This window comes from Cyprinodon variegatus, unplaced genomic scaffold, assembly GCF_000732505.1.
Source record: "Cyprinodon variegatus isolate N-32 unplaced genomic scaffold, C_variegatus-1.0 Scaffold120, whole genome shotgun sequence".
Classification (NCBI taxonomy): domain Eukaryota; kingdom Metazoa; phylum Chordata; class Actinopteri; order Cyprinodontiformes; family Cyprinodontidae; genus Cyprinodon; species Cyprinodon variegatus.
This window is the reverse complement of record NW_015150573.1, coordinates 1,374,869-1,378,576: the sequence shown is the minus strand read 5'-3', so window position 1 is coordinate 1,378,576 and position 3,708 is coordinate 1,374,869. Positions and strand designations below refer to the sequence as shown.

Here is a 3,708-nt window from a genome sequence, read left to right as displayed (position 1 = left end):
CCCTAATATATAGATAAGATCTCGTAATTATCCATCCATCCATTTTTTTACACGCTTAATCCCAAACGGGGTCGCGATTGGTGCTGGTGCCTATCTCTACCCGTCTATGGGCGAGAAGCGGGGTACAGGCGGAGTACCCGGAGAGAACCCACGCATGCTCAGGGAGAACATGCAAACTCCATGTAGAAAGGAATCGAACCCAGAACCTTCTGCAAGGCAGCAGTGCTACCTGCTGCGCCACTGAGCAGCCCAACCTCATAATTATGAAATCTTTAATCATAATGACTAGATAAGATCTCGTTATTACGAGATTTTATCTCATTATTACGAGATAAAATCTCGTAATAACGAGATAAGCTGTCTTTTCTTTGGTGAATGCAGTTAAATAAAATTTAAAAAAAATGCATTATTTCTTAAAATGTAATCATTTTCATATATTTCTCTCATAGAGTTCATAATTTTTTCACCTTTGCAATGCATGCTGGGTAGATGGGGGGTCCTATAGAACTGGAACCAATGGAGTAAACACAGGGAGGCTAACGTTAGCGGGGCTAACAGTTTTCTTGAACTGTTGTACATGAATATATCAGTGGAAATCAGCTTTTGATCTACTGTTTATTATGTTAGCTAGAGCTAACACCATTAGCAGAAGCTAACAGGAAGTCAAAATCAAATCAGAAGATGACCGTTTAAAGTGACAGTGAAGCATCTTTCATTCTGGTTTCAATATAACTGAGAAAATATTTTGATGCTAACAGTAAAAAGCTTCTGTTAGAAACTGGAGCTCTTTATTTTAGCACACTCCCGTTTAAAATGAACATTTTAATGCTAATAATAGCTGTTTTAGCTCACAGAGCTACAGGATTTAGCATTCAGCGACATCCGTATGACAATATGTTTTAAAATGTTTTAAAATTAAACGGCTAACAGTGTTTCTACATCAAAAACTGAAAAGTAGAAAATATAAATAAGCACTTTTCTAAGATTTAAATAAAGCAGAGCAGCAGCCGTTATCACAGATGCTCTTAAAACAGGATTTAATATGGATATTAATGTTTTATGATATAACTAAATTAAATTCAGCCACAAACATGATTAAAGAGCTTTTTTTTTCTTTTTAAATCTTGTCATATTAAGCCACCATTTGCATTTGCTCCTTCTCCAGCCTTTTTCCTGCTAAGGTTTACAGACCTAGGACCCAAAACGACCTCCTCCTCCTTCATTCTTCACTAAAAAACAATAAAATATAACATCAGGAGTGTTGAATTCCCCATGATTCCCTTTCCTCTCTGGGTTAGTATTATTACAGGACCTCAGAGTTACACAGCGAAATATAGTAGGTATTCTGCAGGGGAATGTTTACTTTACAAATTACTGACATGGCGGATTTACACGGGATTAGACACACAGACAATCTCAGATTATTACAAATCTGATGTGGATAAAACCAATCCGCTGGAGATAGGGTTTAAGACTCCTTCAAATGCAGCAGGATTGGGTCCTTCATGGCCCACCGTTTGGATCAACGTGGAACAGCCAAGCTTAGACAGCAATGGTGGACGACGGTGAAAAAAAATGGGATTACAAACAGATTTATGATGCTTTCTATGACCCAGAGTAAACATTAATAAGGGTTTTAGGTCAGAATTAAGCTTTGTTACACTGAAAAAAATGTAAATAATGCATATTTTCTAATTATCTTATTCTAAGAGTAGATCTAATTCCATTGGCAGATCCTCGTAATTCAACTCAGATTAAGGTTAAATACGCTTCATTTAAGACAGTTTCTAGATAGTTTTTGCAGTGCATCTTCTCAGCTTGTCAAGATGTCACTTATTTCTTTTTTTTTCTGTTTCCTAAGACCCAATTATTTTGCAGTTTTTCATATATACACTCACATCAATTTCAAACATGGTGTCGGTATCGGCCGATGCTGCACAGCCAGGTATCGGGTATCGATATCGGGGCCAAAAAAATGGCATCAGCGCAACACTAATTATATTGTACCTTACTTTTTGTTGCTGCTCTCCTTCAAATTCTGGTGACCCCCCTCCCCTTTATTAACATTTATCACTTTAACTCTGAAAATACCAGCAAGTCCTCATTTTCTCCAGGTCTCCTCTCTAATCTCAATCTTCCTGTGATTGGCTGCTAGTTCTTTACCACTCATCATGTTGTGCCTTGTGTTGGTAGGAGTGTGCTTCGGCGGCCAAGCACAGCTCTCCAGACTCTGACTCCTGCCCATCATCTCCTAAACTCCCGTCATCCGTTAGTATCCTTGCTCACGCTGCTCCTTCCTGCTTCCTGCCACAGCTCTTCTCTAACCGCTTCCACACAGGGCCGCCATCTTTTCACGCATTCATGACAATAAAGATACATTCCTGCCCAGCAGATTTCCTCTGTGTTTCTTCTGTTGTCACAGGTTTTGTTAAAGCTTAAGATTTATACGACTATATAAGTAGAAACAGAAATCATTCTACTTTTGCCAAGGATAAAAAAGATACGTAAACTGTCATGGATGTAGGTGAATTACGGCCCAATGATCCTAATCTGTAAAAAGAAAGTTTGACCCAATTTGCAGAGTTTTCTGTTTTCTAACTAGGCTGTTTCTTCCAGCGCTGACTGCCTGTTTTAGATTTAATCCAGGCTTTGATTTAGGCTGCGCCCACATGCAGACTAAATAATGCTACCTTTTAAAAAAAAACTATTTAGATAAAGGACTAAATGTCCTGTAGTTTGCATGCCGGGCCCATAGGGGGCACTGTGACATTGTCTGCACAGACACCTCATGCTGGATTTGTTTAAAGGAACCATAACCTAGTATGTTAGCTATCTAATCTTTCTGAAATTTACTTTAAATTATTGTTTAATAATGTTAGTAGAAAAATAAATAAAATAGAAATAATTCAGAGCACATTTTATACCCCGTTTTTATCTCATATGGTTGTAGCCTTATCGACACTAACAGTTATAAATGTTTATTGGACTCTTACACCAGTGTTTCCCAGCCTGGGGTACGCGTACCCCTAGTGGTCGGCAAGCGCATTGCAAGGGGTACATGAAAATATTTTTATTTTAAACGTAGTAAAATAAAATAGGGCTGGATCGGTTTTACTTTGTGAAGACGCATTTAAAAAGCAATGAGCTATACAGTAGGAGATCAAAGCAGCTCGGGTTTCTTGATGAAAACAAAGTAAAACTAATTAACTGAGTCTGACTATAAGTTTTGTTCCGTATTTCGTTCCCAATTCATCCAGTTACTCAGAGGATGTCAAGTTTTATAAATACAGGTTTATAACATGATTTTATTTTGTATTTATTTCGATTTCACTGGAAAAAGGATCTAAAAATAAGTAGAAATGTCTTAAATTAAGTGTGTTTACGCTTAATTTGAGTAGGTAAATGAGTATTTTTGCTCTTAAAATAAAATAATTAGATAAAATGCACCTGAAATAAGACGATGCAATTGTGTTTTCTTATTGTAAGTGTAAATTGTCTTGTTCCATTGGCAAAATCTCTCTTTTACCTACTAAATCCAAGAACAAATGCACTTATTTTAAGAAAAAACAACTTATCTAGATTTAGTTTTTTTTCCAGTGTTCTTACAGACTTCCAGACATAGTTATGTTGTATTTTTTTATTTGATTTGTAAATAATAAAATGCCCTAAGAACTACATCCTCTTGTTAAAAGATGAAGTAAAATAGTC

General features: G+C 36.6%; 1 protein-coding gene across 1 annotated transcript in view; it reads left to right on the top strand.

The window, feature by feature from the left end:
• Positions 1 to 3,708, top strand: part of arhgap12 (Rho GTPase activating protein 12) — a 95,202-nt gene that overhangs the window by 76,095 nt on the left and 15,399 nt on the right. Inside the window, exon 6 of the mRNA XM_015375530.1 lies at positions 2,194 to 2,268. Coding sequence (XP_015231016.1) covers positions 2,194 to 2,268 — 75 coding nt within the window. The remainder of the gene's footprint in view (positions 1 to 2,193; positions 2,269 to 3,708) is intronic.